The sequence below is a fragment of the Geospiza fortis genome, unplaced genomic scaffold, assembly GCF_000277835.1.
Source record: "Geospiza fortis unplaced genomic scaffold, GeoFor_1.0 scaffold351, whole genome shotgun sequence".
NCBI classification, from domain to species: domain Eukaryota; kingdom Metazoa; phylum Chordata; class Aves; order Passeriformes; family Thraupidae; genus Geospiza; species Geospiza fortis.
The window spans coordinates 2,354,693-2,368,512 of NW_005054419.1; the positions used below are offsets into that span (position 1 = coordinate 2,354,693).

At 42.0% G+C, this 13,820-nt stretch overlaps 1 protein-coding gene across 1 annotated transcript; it reads left to right on the forward strand.

Moving 5' to 3' along the window:
- The first annotated feature begins 286 nt into the window (after nucleotides 1-286).
- LOC102044148 lies at nucleotides 287-1,785 on the forward strand. The gene has a single exon (XM_005426621.1). It carries the CDS (start codon nucleotides 512-514, stop codon nucleotides 1,247-1,249), a length of 738 nt encoding a protein of 245 aa, XP_005426678.1. The 5' UTR covers nucleotides 287-511; the 3' UTR covers nucleotides 1,250-1,785.
- Nucleotides 1,786-13,820: the final 12,035 nt, after the last annotated feature.

The following is a 13,820-nucleotide window of genomic DNA, read 5'->3' on the forward strand; positions in this document are numbered from 1 at the left end:
CAGCTAGGATGTTAATTTATTCTCTAGACATGGAGACTAAATTTGCCCTTTATTTTGGATTACCCTGGATGAGGCAGTTTAAGGAACACAGTGATGAGGATTTAAGGTTAACAGGAGTACACTTCAAGAGACACCAGGTTTCACACTCTTTTCAAACTTCTAAACATTGCATAAAAACCTAACTGGGGATTAACACAATGTAGGAGAGTGATCTCCACATTTATTTATTTTCTTTCAGAGTGCTCCAATGGCTGAAGAAAAGCCCAAGTATAACTGCACTGTCAGTGAAGTCACGATTGTGAACCTGCAGCCTGAGAAAAATCCAGTTCTCCTCCTACCGGGAGGGAAGCCAGGAAGTGATCATAGAAACCTTGGTTTCCAGCCTCCATCTCCAAGGATTGCAGAGAAGCTGTGCCAGGGAGAGAAAAAATTGTGTCCAGAAAAGGTGAAAAAGGAGGGGGCTTTGTCTCCCAGCCTGCATCGTGCAAATGAATTGTGTAGCACAGAGAACATGACCCTGAAGAGACCAGTTAAGTTGGCCCCTCTGGAGATCCCTGTGGAAGTAAAAGAAGCCCAGCTCCAAAAGATTATGAGCCTCCAGAGAGAAGCCCAAATGGCTGCCCAGAAGCTGATGGTGATCAACTCCATGCAGAATGAACTCCATGTGAAACGGGTCAAGAATCTGGCTCAGGGGGAGCTGGGGAACCTCCAAAAGACAAAGCTGAATGAGAAGGCTGCTCTGGAGAACAAAGATGATCCCCTACCCCCTAAAAGCAGCAAACCCCTTGGAGAAATCCAAATTATTTTGCCTTCAGAGACAACCCCTAAGCTGACTAAGCAGGCAGATGCTGAGGAGGCTCCCAAGACACTGTGTAAGCCATTAATCCCCACTCTGCAGGTGTCTGAAGTGCATGGAGAGCCCCACAGCCCTGAGAGCATCCCTGAGCCCTGCCAAAATGCTTCTCGGCGCCGATTCAGATTGAGACACACAAAAGAGCAGCAGGAGGACACCGGGAAAGCCAAACCCTTAAAGGCCACGGATCCAAGTGTGGCAGAAGGCACAAAGAAAACTGCAGGTCAGAGGACACAGAAAACCCTCAGTGACGCCAGCAAGCTCATTGAAAACGTGTCCAAAAAGCAGAAGGAACGAGGAGCAAAGCAAAGGGAAATGGATGAAGCCTCTCTTGTGAGGAGGCAGTCGATTCGAAGGATGGCCCTGGGAGACATCATCCAGGTGGATGATGACTGAATGTCACAGCACAGATACCCAGGAAGATGTTTTAGACTGAGTGCTTAGGTAGAAGTCTTCAGAAGAGGGTGTGGAGGCATTAATAATCCACCAATTAAAAATAAGGTGATACTGGTGAACAACTCTGTAATTTCTGAGATGCTCAAACAAATGGCTCAGAGAAAATCACCTTCTACTCTGCTCAATACTAGAAGGGCCTCAGATGTCCTGAGCCCAGCACAGAGTATAACTTTTCAAGACACATGGACCATGCAGAAAAATATCTGGATGTGGACTGGGTGGAGGGATCGAGAGGAAAAGAGGAACCTAGAAAATACTGTGTCTGGGGCTTTTTGCTCCTGAGAATATTGCCCTTGCATTCACAGCTGTGGCAAGTTTGTTTCAGAAAGAGAAGATTAAAATGTTCTTCATATCTACTGTTGGCAGAACAAAAAATACTTAGTGTAAGTTTAGAAAGAGACATTCAAGTCAGAAAAGGAGAAAAACTTTTAAGGACAGCAAACACTGAAGAATATTGTTTACCAAGATGGGAATCTCTGTCACTGAAATTTTTAATAATGCATTAGGCAAACACCTGCCAAGGATGTTTTCAGATGAATTAATCCTCCATTCACACACAAGGACTGGATGATCTGTAATGTCCTTCAATCTAATTTTTCTTATATTATATGGTCTGTCTTTTCAGTTGTCCACTTGCAGGGCTACTAACTAAGCCATGTAGTGCATAAAAGGTACAATAAATGCAACTTTTCACTTGGCACTGATTCTTCTTCCTTGTCCTGCAGCTCATGCCAAGATATTCATTGAATTCTTCAGAAGGCAGCATCTGATGCTGCTTTCCCTTGGTTTCTTCATACTTCTGTTTGTTGTTTCACAGTTTCTTGGTAAATAAAGAAACAGCTCACCCCTATATTTTTTGCATTGCCTTTTTTACCTTTTCACCTTTGATCACTTTTTAAGATCTTAGTCATCTTTTAAAGATTGAATTTTGGGTTTATATGAAATATGGACTAAACCAAGTATATGCAGTCTCAACTTAGACCCCCTTAGAACTTTTTAAGGAAGAAAAACCAATTTAATGGGATTTCAGACAGGTATTATGACAATTTGGCAGAAATTCTAGCATGGTGTAAATATTATTAATAAGATTAACATGCAATAAAAATTGTTTTATAGATTATTTTTACAGCAATAATTAGGATGTTCAATGATAGTCCACATCTTTGGCTACTTGATTTTTTTTTTGTTAAAGGTGGTCAAATGATCTTAGAACCTGAGACTTAAACCAATGGTGAGACTTGCCATAAAACTTCAGGAGTTGGTAAAAATACATGGATGTCTAAAAAACAGAAGGAGGGTAGAAGCAGCAGAATTCAGCCTTTAAACATGCTGGTGTTGGTGGGAGATGAGAAATGAAGAATGAAGATCTTTTGGTATAGAAAAGAGGTGAGCTTTTGTTTGCCTCTAATTCTTTCTGCTATGGACATGATGAAGACAGCCAAAGAGAGAGCAAATGAGGGCTTGAAAAATATTTAAGCATTCTTTTGCATTTCAACAATATCAGAAAATGTGAAACTTTTTTTGGATTGTTTGTTTCCTGATTGTTCTCTTAGTAAGAGAAAACCCACAAGCCAGATATTCTTTTGGAATTTGTTCTTGAGTGTTTCTTGCTGAAAAGAACACAGACATTGCCAGGATTGAAACTCTGCCCAGGCTTGTCACAGCAGCAGTAGCTGTATTTATACAAATCAGTCACCCTGTGACTTGCCACCACCTTTATCTGCCAATTTGCTATGCTGACAATACCTGGGGAATGGAGGCTCACAAATATGCAGGCCAGATAATTCAAGGTGAGTAAGGATTTTTGTAGTAGTTGAACACAAAACTTGGAATTAAAATGAGATGTTAAGCCAGGAATAAAAGAAAAAAAAATGAGAGGTATGTCCTCCTTGTGATGTCTGGGCAGTGAGGAGAAATAATAATTTAACTAATAAACTCAACTGAATTCTGACTCACTGCAGCTACTGAATTGTGAATGTGAAACTGCAATTCCCATGTGTTTGTCGGCATCTAACATGTTCCCAGACAGAAAGTGTTCCAGAGAGCATTAGTGGGATATCCAAAGGAAATGCTACTAAGATTTGCAGTTTTCAGTAGAAGAGGGATGGTGTGAGAGAACAGCTGAGTTAGGCTTGGCCTGGCTCACCTCAGAAGCTGCTGCCTTTTGTTAAGCTGTGATGGAAGAAGGTTCCTCAAATGGGTGTGTGAGGCCACCTGGTTGAGTCTCCTGCCTTGGAAATACAGTGACAACTCAACCAGGGTGAACAACTCCTCCAATTGTCTGTGGGAAGGTGTCAGGATGACTTTCTGTTCCTATACTCTTTTACTGAGCTCTTTTAATGCAAGTAAATGCTTTAAAACATTTTTTTAAGGAACAAATGATTAGGTGATGCTTTAAAAATGTGAACTAATGTGACTGAAAAGAACTTATAGGTCCCAACTTCCTCCTATGGCTGCAATGACAAATTGTGGTTGGATGCACAGGTAGAAGACTTCTTATTGGGAAAAGGGATTAAATACTTTTCCATCTCCAGCATAGGAAGATCATTGAGGAAGTGGTGTCTGCAGGACTCAGTATCCAGCTTTACATGGAATTTCATGTTCTGTGTCCCCTGCTTCAAAGAGCATCTTCACTTACTAGATAAGTGTCAGAGGGCCAATCTGAATTCTGGGGCACTTACCTTCCATGAGACAGGCAAGAAGTTTGAACTGTAGTTTGTAAAAGGTTCTTTAGGAAGAAGGGAAAGAAAAGGATATAAATAATTTAGCAGAAGCTGAATCTTGAGAAATTCATGTAGGAATTGGGTTCAGCATTTTAACTCCTGCTACTGTTCAATATAAATGCATTCTGCCCTGGCTCTTTGCACTGCTTAGACCTCCCCACCAGCCTCTTATGCTGGCGCTGCTTCTCAAACAGCAGCACAGTGATCTGGAACAGTAAATTTAACATTGAAAATTCTGCCAGAAGATGAGTATTCAACTGGGATCTGCACCAGGCTTGATTAAGTGAGTTGTTTCAGGGGTGCTTGATTCAGCATGAAGGAGACAAGGACAGGGAAGCACACGTTCATTCTGGTCACTGACTGCGCTTCTGTCATGCTGAAGTGTATCTAAATTATACTCTAAAGGCAGCAAACCACTGTATCCAAGTGCCAAGGGTCACAGTGGGCTCTGTGACACAACACAAATACTTAAAATACCTGGGCTCCACCCTCAGACTTCTGAGACTGAAGAATTATGGTGGCTTTGCTTTAGAAATGCCTGTGTTGGCATGCAGTGTTGGCTGCTCCACTCTGTTCTGCATCTCTTCATTCTTCTGCTTAACTGTGGTCTTGAATCTATCCAGTGTGAAACGTGGTGAAAGTCATGTTTTCCATAACACCAAACTGGATCAGTGTGGGAGCACCAGGGGAACTCTGGTATCTATACAAACTTGAGACCAGGATGCTCCCAAAGTATTGCCCTTCTCTGGTAAAATAGGTGGGATTCAATGTTACCTAATGCTTGCCAGTGTGTGAAGTGAGAAATGAAACAGCAGTGCTGTGCACACATAAAATAACTTTCTGATGGCAAATGCAATTTCAGAAGAATCCCACTGCAAAGGCAAGATTAGGGCAAAAGAGGCCATTTATTTTCAACTTAACTCTGGCTGTGCCATCGTGGAAGGGGAACCAAGCTTTGCTCCCAGTTAAATGCTGTACATGGAGTATCAGTCACTTGAGGCAATTCAGTTGCTTCAGACTGACATCAGAAAATGACTCAGGAACTTCAAACCAGTGTTTGAACAGTGGATGATGCAATCAGTGGAGCTGAGATTTGATTGATCTGTAAAGATGTTCTCAAATATTGAGTATAAAGGAAAAAAATGTAGCAACTTAGTAATGAGGGGAACCATTCTAATGCAAATAAATTTAATAAAGAAATAAATGTGCTTTGGGATTTATATCCATGTCTCTGTTGAGTAGGTTTTTCAAAACCTTTTTGATTGCATATTCCCTTGCTTTTGCTTCCAATGGTTTTGCAATTCAGGAACCCAGTGGGTGATTTCATTTGTGTAATGTAAAAACAGTTTCTATCCCTTTCCCCTAGGCTGTGAAAAAGCAGGACACAAAGATGGTCTCCACTCCAAAGACTTTTTAGTCTCACTGTAAAAGAAAGAGGTAGTGGGCAGACACAACAAACACAGCCAAGTGGTATAGTGAGATCCTTTCCAAATCAGTCCTGAGCAAAAGTTACAGACTAATGTCACAATCACTGTATTTAGGAATAGCACATATTCCATAAACAGCACCTTCCACCCCTACAGGCTTTGCAGAACAGCAGGAAAACACTTGCTGGGATGAGAAAAAAAGGTAAATTCTTGATTAATTCTTTGACCTCTAGAGCAAGACATGGTCCCTCATTGGAAGTGTGAAGAGGACAGCCCTGAGATAACTGGATCCCAGTCAGGACTTGTACCAGATGGGCACACTGTGAAATAGCCAAATGGCTTGGTTGTCCCCTAGGATGTGTAGAAATGCCCCTGAAGACACTATCTGGGTGTTTGCTTGCACTTCTTTCTCCTTTCAGTCACAACAGGATAATTCATTCCTGGGTGGAAAGAAAACAATATTCAGAAAAGGTTTTAGAGGTGAGGACCTAAAACAGCACACTTTTTTTACAAAAAAAAAATTCTTTAATCTTTATTATTATTTATTATTAGCTTTTCTTTGCCATTGCCTTTACATTTTCAGGATTGCCATATGGATTTTGTGGAGAATTACAGGAAATGACAACACAATCATCAACAGATGAGAGGAAGACAAAAGGGAGGAACCAGAAACACAAACCCAAGAAGAGCTCCAGAGACAGTTTTCATTCTGACTGCCATTAGTGCTTGCTGTAAACTTTCCCCTGTCTCTTCAAATTGTAAAAACTAGAAGTTTTAAAAATCCCAAATCTCCATCTTTCAGTTCATGCCAGTCTGGAGGAGCCTGAGTCAGACCCACTAATAATGAATCAAAGACTGCACCAGATTCTGTCCATGCCCTTCTCTGGGGTGAATCAGAGGGAGCAGGATCCCACTCTGGAGTCTGTGATCCTGCTGGTACTGCCTGGCTTTGAGTTTGAGCAGCCAAAGGGCTCTTTCCAGAAGAGCTCAGCAAAGGGAAAAACCTCCTATAGTAAATTGAGATTTCTAGTTATCAATGTGGGGCTGGAAGACAACAAACACAGCTCTGATTGCTCCTGCTCCTGTAACCTGGGCACATTAAACCCTTGGAAAACAGCCTTATAACTTCAGGAACAGCTGACACTGCGTTTGCCTTTGAGATCCATGTGCTAATGCTCTCAGGATGTTTGTGCCAACAGGTTGCCCTAATTTTCAGTGTGTGAGAGACACGATTTTAAACATAATGGCTTCCTCTGAATATTCACCTAGGCCCTGGGGGTGAGATGCTTTCAGGCAATGCCAGCAGGGAAGTCAATAAAAGGAGCAGTTTTCAAAAATCATTAGCAGGGAATACTTCTAACTATGCTCTTTGAATACATTATCTTCCACCCAGGCAGCTTCCTGACACTTCCATCTCTTGAAATTTATTGTAACAGTGGAAGTTGGAATTGGCTCAGTTAAAATAAAGGATGTGTGGAGCCGCCAGCTAAACCCAGAAACAAACCCAGATGAGCTGTTAGAGGTACAAAACACACAGTGCCTTTTTACTCCTCATATCTCTTTTCCTACTAATTCTTGGTGAAAAGAGGGACGGGAGCTATGAAAGGCCCTCTAAGTGTTCCTGGCCCAGTAAGGAACAGAAAACAGCATGCAAGCATCAGCCACGTTCTCACAGCAAAAAAAGATCCAAGAAGTCCAATAAAGTTGAGATGAGCTAAGAGTACAAGAGGCCTTGGTGTGACCAAGATTTTTGTGTGGCTTTGTAGTTGATGGGAATCAATCAACAGAATTGAGTGAATTTCTGAGGTAGCCTTTTTACTTAGGCCTCCTGCATTCACACTTCTCCAGCTCCTGATGGACACCTGGACAGGGATTCACTCTGAAAGTGCTGCACCTTATGCTAGAGATGAGTCAAATGCACAGGGAGAGATACCTCAGCTCAGACTGGAGGCACTAAAAACACCTGAAAAGCAAATCCCAGAACATCCTCTGTGGAATTCACCTGGGTTGTGTGAGCTACATCCTCTCTACAATGCCAGCTTCAGGAGACTTGGCTGGCTTATCTGGCTTGTGGCTGCTTTATCCAGGCTCCATATTTTAAGATGTAGGTGCAGACTTAACATGAGAATACAGGGGGAAAATTACTGAAAAGTAGTTGCTTGATTACTTAGTAGAGAAGGAAGTGTGGTGTTCCTGATGTTAATTTGCTGCAAAATGAAAATTTGGGAGGAGCTTTTCCCCTTATATTTGCATTTCCATTTTGTCCATTGAGGTAAGGAAAGTAAAATCCCTTACCAATAGATTTGAAAGAGAAAAAAAAAACCAAAAAAAACCAAAACAAAACATTAAAATAGATTCTGGCAGTGAAACAAAGACACAAATATTCAAACAGCACCTTCTCTCCACCCAAGGGTCTTTCCCAGTCCCCCCTCTCCCGTTCACTCCCAACTCCCGTGGGGCACAGGGATGGGAATAGGGCTGAGGTCAGTCCCTCTCAGCCCCTCTGGGACACTTCTCCCTCCTCCCTGCCCCAGGCTGGGCCCTTTCCTGGGCTGCAGCCTCTCAGGAACAGCTGCTCCCCTTGGGGCTCTCCATGGCAGCAGCTCCTGGGCTCACTGGTACACCCAGAACACTCCAGAGCTGTTCCAGGATGCCCACATGGATGGTAAGGGATCATGCTGGTCATTTACTGTCTTCCCAGATGTCACTTTTTAGCTATGAGTGTCTTTCTCTGTCTATGAAAAGTCCCAGTGGCCACAGCAATGCCACTGGATGCACAGAGAGATGTCCTGACGCCCTTCCCTAGACACAAATTCCAGATATAATCCATGGTGTAGTCAGAGAATCACAGGATCACAAAACCATTTAGGTTGGAAAAGACCTTGAATATAATCCAACAAAACATCAACCCAGATGTGCCAAGTCTGCCACAACACCTTGTGTGGAAGATTTCTTTGTTTTCCCTCGTGATAGCGTGCATTTTCATGCCTCTAATTCAATTAATGCTTTTCCATCATCATGTTTCCTCTGCTCATGGTTGTTTGTTTTTTTTCATTTTTAGAGACCTGTCAATGGAAGGTAATGAAAATGTAAGCAAGCCAGTGTTGTGTGGGTGGGAAACAAACTTTGGTGTTAAGTTAAAAATCACAGTTTGAGGTCTGGGTGCACTTCCAGAGGTATTCACTTGGTAAATCAACCAGTTTGTCCTATCATCAAGCTGTCATTTCTAAGCAGTGCTGCAGCAGGTTACTGCCAGAGACTATTAAGCAAGTCATTATTATTTCAGCCCCATTAGCTAAGGGGATACACCTCTCTGCCCAAGGAAAGATGTTAATCAGCTTTGCCTTGAAGAAGTATATTCAGCCTTTTGCTTCCAAGATATGACTTCCTGCACCATTACTAAAAAATCAACTTGAACTGAGGGGCAAAGAGCAGAGTGTTCAGGGGTGAGATGACATGATCCTTTCTCCATCTGGCTGTGGTGGCAAGTGACAAAGACAGGCATGGGACCAGGAGCTACAGATTCAGTCAGGACAGGGATAAAAACACAGTCCTAGTTTCCAGGCTAAACGTGAGGAACAGTTTGTTCCACCTGCCTCCCTCCTCCTCCAGTCACTTTTGCAAAATGAATAGATGTAGTGAAGTTGTTTGGGTGATTTTTATTTTGGTAATTTCCCTGCTGATCTTAGTTAGAGACACAGACACACAGACACTGCAGGCTCCACACATCCCCAGACACACAAATCAGTGCAGAAAGAGAATTTTTTTTTTGTCAACATCCCCACAAACACACCCAGCACTCACAGAAATATGAACAAAGATGGCTCAATCCTCTCATCCCCTCTAGCTGACCAGGACTGAAGGCTGCTATTGAAATACACACCCACCATGTGGGTCTCACCAGCAGCTGGTCTGTGACCTCCCTCCTGCTCAATAAGCAGCCTCTGAACCTCAGTTCTCCAGGTGCTGGCACCCAGATCTCTCATCCCAGTCACCTGGAAGCTCACTGGGACTGAGACTTGAATTTGAAATAGAGAGGATGGCTGGAAATAGGATTTCATGAGGATGTAGGAGAGATTGTAGTCATCAAGCACTATCCACTCACCAGTAACATGGTAACACATATCCATCTCCTTTCTCCTTTATTTCCTGGCTTTTTTCTCCCCAGTTCAACTTAGTACCTCCCTTCCCCACTTTCAATTCTTCCCCTAATCGTCCCCATAATTAATTTTGCACATTTACAGAATCCCCTTTAAGGCTTAGTCTTACATCCTAAATTTTACAAAATCTTAGGATGCTCTTCCCATGTTAAATCCTATATCCCATTATGCAAACAAGCTGTTCATGTGTCTGGGCTTTCTGTGGGCAGAATGTGGCTGGCTCCTCTTGATGGGCTCCATTCCAGGGTGATGGAGTCCTTCTCCTTCGAAGATCTGTTCATCCCTCTGGTGTCACTGTTCACGTTTTCAGCATGCAGATAGATGCTCCATCTGTGCTAAACATTTTGTGCTCCATTTCCTCATCATAGATGTTTTCACCTCCATCAGCATTTAGCATCTCTCTAATGGTCTATTTTTAAGGTATCTATGCATAGTTCCCCAAATTTTTTACCAAGCTGCTTATTTTTCATGAATTTTGAAGAAAAAAAAAGGGGTTTTTAGTTTTTCAAACATTAGCAAGTGGCTGTGTCCTGCAGCCCTAGAAAGGGTTATTGCAACAGCACTCCAGCAGATGGCTGGCTTCTGTCAGGAATAAAACTTTCTCAAGGAAAGCACATCATGCAGCAGCACATTTGCAGGAACGAGCAGAGATGTATTTCCTTCAGCTATTGATTAATACGGCAGCTCTTTTTCCACTCTGGATTCGTTAATGAAAACAACCCTATGGAGCTCAAGGAAGACAAATAAGACAAAGCAAAGCAAATTGCTGACATGAAAAGATTCACAGTCCCCTAAAGAAAAGCCACTAAAACTCCATTCCTGGTTCAGCTCTCCTTTTTAAGGACTGGTACTGAACCACAGGACCTGCTGAGTACAAAGGGATCCATAAGAATCATCGAATGCAACTCCTGGCCCTGCACAGCACCATTCCCAACATTCCCACCATGTGCCTGAGAGCACTGTCCAACCACTCCTGGAGCTCTGTCAGCTCTGGGCTGTGACCCCTTCTCTGGGGAGCCTGTTCAGTGCCCAACCACCCTTTGGGGGAAGAACTTTTTCCAAATATCCAACCGAAACCTTCCCCAGCACAACTTCAGGCCATTCCCTCAGGTCCTGTCACTGTCACCACTTAGCAAAGATCAGTGTCTGCCCCTCCTCTTCCCTCCATGAGGAAATTGTAACTGCAGAGGGGTCTCCCCTCAGTCTCCTCTTTTGGAGGCTGAACAGACCAAGTTCATGTTCTGCACAATTTTATTCTGGATAAATTCTTTTTAGGTCATGCTAAAATAAGTGCTGTTCTCCTTCCCTAGAACCAAAGGGACAAGGCTGAGAGTATCTCAACAAGCAGATTTGGTTTGTCTCAGCAGGAGAAGGAAAGATTAAATAAGAATGGTCAAGTGAGATGATCTTATAGCTCTTGAGCATTTAGATTCGTGAGTTAAGTTAGTATGCTCAACAGCAAAGAAAGCAAACCTTCAAAAATTGGAAGCTTTGGACTCAGGTTGCTTCAAACACAAATGTGCCCTGAAATCTTTCAGTCTCACTGCATGCAAAAGTAGATAACTATCAATTCTTCCCAACTATTGAAGTGAAATGGAGCAAAAGGGCCCTGAGTTCAAGTGTCAAAAAGGTTGTACCTGTAAGCCCATCCAGAACTGACTCTCTGGTGCCATCACTGCTGTCTCTGCAATAACTAAGTTGACAAACAATTTGATGTTTGCCGCTGCAGTCAATACAGGATGAAGCTATAACCAGGGAGCCACAGCTGTGGGGTGAATCACAGAGAACAGGGTTTAATGGACTTTTGGAGACTCTCACCTACTCCATGTTTCTGCTCCACGGAAATCTGTCCTAGCAGTGCTTTTTCAAATTCTAACCCCTACCCCCCCTCAACCTATATTTTCAAGAATAAATATTTCATGACTATTTCTTTCTGTTTTTACTCTGACAGTTTATCTCCCAAAAGACATCTGAAACCCACTGCTTGTTGACCTAACCCAGATGGGTATGCAGGAAAATCTACTGCCTTTCTCCTTTCAGCAACTCCTACATATTTCAGGACTTCTGCCATGTCCACCCTCAATTTCCTCTTTGCTAGGCTAAACAATCCATTTCTTTCAATCTGTTTTCTTAGGTAATGTTTTCCTGAGTTTTGAGCATTCATCCAGCTTTCTGAATAATGCCCAGCTCAGACACTTTATTCTTGTAATTTGGAGCCCAAAGCAGGACACAGCCCTGAGTGTTGTAAAAAGCTAAGGTTTAGGAGTTGTGGATAAATAACTTTAACTCTGCAAATGAAAGCACCTGTTCTGCCACATGCCTGTTGTCAGTGCAACACAGACTTTTCTTTTTCTTTTTTTTTTATTGTAATGCCCTCTCCAGGTGAAGAGGTGAAGGGATTAAACATAGCTGCCTGTATTCCAAGTAACTCTCTAGGAATTTTTATTTGGAATGTGAACAAACCCATGAAAGCAGATTGAAAAATGTACTCTGAAAAGTATTTTGAAGGCTCTCTTTCACATCCTATCTGCACCTCAGGAAAAAACAGACCCATAGGTCCTCCAGGGGGTATTTTCTGTGTGATGGTTGTGATCTTTGTTAAAGATGGTCCCACTAACCTCATAGGCAATCATTGTGGGATGCTGTGGGTATGGAAAAGTGTTTTAATCCTATGAGAGAGACAGATTGGCTAATGCTTTTAAATCTGATAGATGATGTCCTCTTTTAAAAGCCTGATATAATTCTCACTCATGAAGCTTGATCAGGTTCTCAGACTGATAAATGTTGGGATCCAGAAGTCTGTGACATCACATTAAAACAATTTATTGCCTTTCCTTAAGAAGTAATGAATGAGCAGAAACAGAGGAAGTGACATAATGGTACTTTATGACTTATACTGGTTTTTGGTAAGGCCTGATGTGACATTTTCAGATATACACAATGAGCAAAAGGTGACAGGTGGATGAGAGATTGGAAAATCACTCCCAAAAGTATTAGTCAGTTTGAATGGAGATGCTGAATCCACAGTTACTGATATACCTTCATTAAAGACTTCAATGATGGAAGAGAGTGAATTTTAGTAAATGTGTAGCTAACACCAGGGGAAAAAAGTTGAGAATAAATTATTTCTATTTCTTTATGTCTATTTATGAATGGATGACTATGTGCACCTACTAATATAGACTTAAATACAGAGACTAATTAGAGAGGTGTGAAAAAAGCAGCAAGGCTGGAAAAAGCTTTTGAGGACATGAAATAAGAATACTGAGAAGCAACTCAATAATGCTCTTTAGGACAAACATTTTAATGGGGCACGTTGTGATAGGTCTATGAGTAATAGTTTAAAACCTAGTATTAGGAAAATATTAATTTCTGAGGTCAGTCATCATTATCCAGGTTTTGCTTGGTGTGTGGGGAAGGTGAGACCTCCTACAATCATCACAAGCTGTAACACCTAAATAGAATTCTCAGTTTGGGAGAGGAGCTCCCAGCATTGACAGAAGAAGGAGAAGGTGTCAAGCCCCCTTTGATACCATTAGTTAGATCCTACAGAGGAGCCATTCTTTGAAGCTGTACTGAACAATTCACCAAAATTACTGAATCAGTTTTTGGCTCCATTGTAGTATTTATTTTCATCACTATTGAAAAAAATTATAAAAAACCCATGAAGAATATGTTGTGATGGGGCTTTTCACCAGTGCCACAAAACTGTGATATCAGTAAAAGAAACACAACAAGCTGGAAAGACCAGGCAGAGATTAATGTCCTGTCTGACGAAACAAGAGCAATTCTTTAACTGCTCTGACATTTGGGAGGGCAAAGATGTGGTAAAGGTCAAGTCTGCCTTCCCGTTTCTTAGCTGCACTTGCTGATCATGATTGATTGTTGTGTCTGGTGCTTTCCACATTTGTTGCTACCAGAAGAGAGCCTGGCCTTGCCCAGGTAGTCCCCAGGTGCAGTCCCTTCCTTCAGGCATGCCATGACTGGGTGTACTGGGAAAACCTGAAGGCCAGACTGTAATTCTGTGCATGAGCTAACTTAGAGAACTGGGTGAAAAATTCATGAAGAATCTAGAAAGAAGATCAAATTGCATCACAAAGTTTTACTCCAACATAAAATTTATCAAAAATCCTCAAAATTAAAATTGTCACTTTAGAAATACTGAGCGAGAAAGGGAAATTTCCCCAGGAAATTCTTGTAG